Genomic DNA, 1,611 nt, shown 5'->3' with positions numbered 1-1,611 from the left:
GCGTGCGTGCGTGCGTGCGTGCGTGCGTGCGTGCGTGTGCGTGTGTGTCTTGTTCGACAAAGGACAACACATTTATGAATTATAGCAGCGAGCTGGTAAAGATAAAACCCACTTAAGGAAATATCCCTGCCAGACACTGAATGGATACGCACTCATCGCGCAGACCCCATCCTCCCACCTTTTCTAGACAGCTCCATCTTTCTTGGAGTCTTGGGGTTATCTGCCAGCGACCTGTTATCAATGGCCCTGCTTAGGCCTCCAGACGGCATTAATCTATCATGATAGGTTTTGCTTAAATTGCTGTATTGGTACCTTAAGCTTCATCCTAGTTCTGGTTTCCTTAGGTCTATTTTCTAATCCATGTGAAGGGGAGTATCCAGCCTGCCAGTCTGACTCTCCAGCCTCAAGTCACAGGTTGCACAGGCACTCTTCCTCTTCCTCCAACAGACTCCTGAACCAGAGGAATACCACAGTAAACACAGAGTACAGATGACCAAGGTAAAGTACTCACAGTTAGTCTTGCATACCAGCTGTAGGTCAAGTTTACCAGAAAGACAGAACATTGCAAGTAAATTCTTCATATTAAAAACATTAGTTGACAATCTCACCTTAAGGTCAATTTTTTAAGACTGCAACTAACTATTATTTTCACCATTAATTATTCTCTCAATGAATCAATTTAGGGAAGTTGTGAACAATGATAAAACAATTTCCTAAAAGCCAAGGTGATGTCTTCAAATAAAGTTTATTGCCCAAGTAAATACATCAATTACATATCACCATCAAGTTCAACATTTAGCAATGATGTACTTGTTAGCAAACAGATGCTTTGTTCACATCCAGCAGACACGGAGCAACATTATCGCTGATTTTATGTTATGTGTCCATCTGATGACTGTAAGTCCAATATTTTTAACTCAGTTTTTGGTCTCCACCAACTCCTCAGGGAAATATCTGGCTCTTTAGCTGCTAAAAACTTCACTATGTTCACCAGCTAGTTGCTCCCTGCGGCGGTCTGCTGTTTGATTTTGGGCAGGTAGTAGTGCACAGTGGGTTTTTAAAGCTATTTCACTGAAAACAGCTGCCTGCTACATCTGGACAAGCTGGTGATGACAGAGATGAGAGTGAACCAAAGCAGAAAAGTTGCATGCCAGAAAACCAAAACAATGAGATGAAAGATGCTTTTAAGCTCAGTAGTGTTGAGGGGAGTGACCATATTCACCGTGAATATAAAAGTATCATCGTAGCAGTTTTAAGATAGGACCGGCAGACCAGTCATCAACTGCACTTAACTAAAAAGGATCTTGTCCCTAGCTGGGCTACTTGTTGCTGAGTCATGCAACACCGTAAGCAGAACACAATGAACAAATGAATTACAGTGTAATGTGGTTCACATTAGCAGTGAGCCATAGCAGCGAGCATCTGCCTGAACTCTGAGATGCTTTTTACAGGCGATAAGCCACCCTGTAATGGCAGCCTTGGGTCATTAGAGTCTGTTGTGCAGACAGTTTGCCACAGCACGAAGAGAATAAACAACCACCATTTTCATTTCTTATTCATGGTTTTAATCACGGATGAGAAAACATCCAGTAAATAAAAAAAGTAAGGAAA

At 42.0% G+C, this 1,611-nt stretch overlaps 1 protein-coding gene across 1 annotated transcript in view; it reads right to left on the bottom strand.

The window, feature by feature from the left end:
• The window catches only part of vimr2 (vimentin-related 2), a 16,355-nt gene that overhangs the window by 593 nt on the left and 14,151 nt on the right, over positions 1–1,611 (bottom strand). The window contains exon 10 of the mRNA XM_032527890.1: positions 1–451. This exon is cut by the window's left edge and continues 593 nt beyond it. Within this exon, the coding sequence (XP_032383781.1) occupies positions 409–451 (43 nt within the window). The 3' untranslated portion in view covers positions 1–408. The remainder of the gene's footprint in view (positions 452–1,611) is intronic.

The sequence above is a fragment of the Etheostoma spectabile genome, chromosome 10 (genome assembly GCF_008692095.1).
Source record: "Etheostoma spectabile isolate EspeVRDwgs_2016 chromosome 10, UIUC_Espe_1.0, whole genome shotgun sequence".
NCBI classification, from domain to species: Eukaryota; Metazoa; Chordata; class Actinopteri; order Perciformes; family Percidae; genus Etheostoma; species Etheostoma spectabile.
Note: the sequence above shows the minus strand (reverse complement) of the source record. Positions and strands in the feature narration are given on the sequence as shown.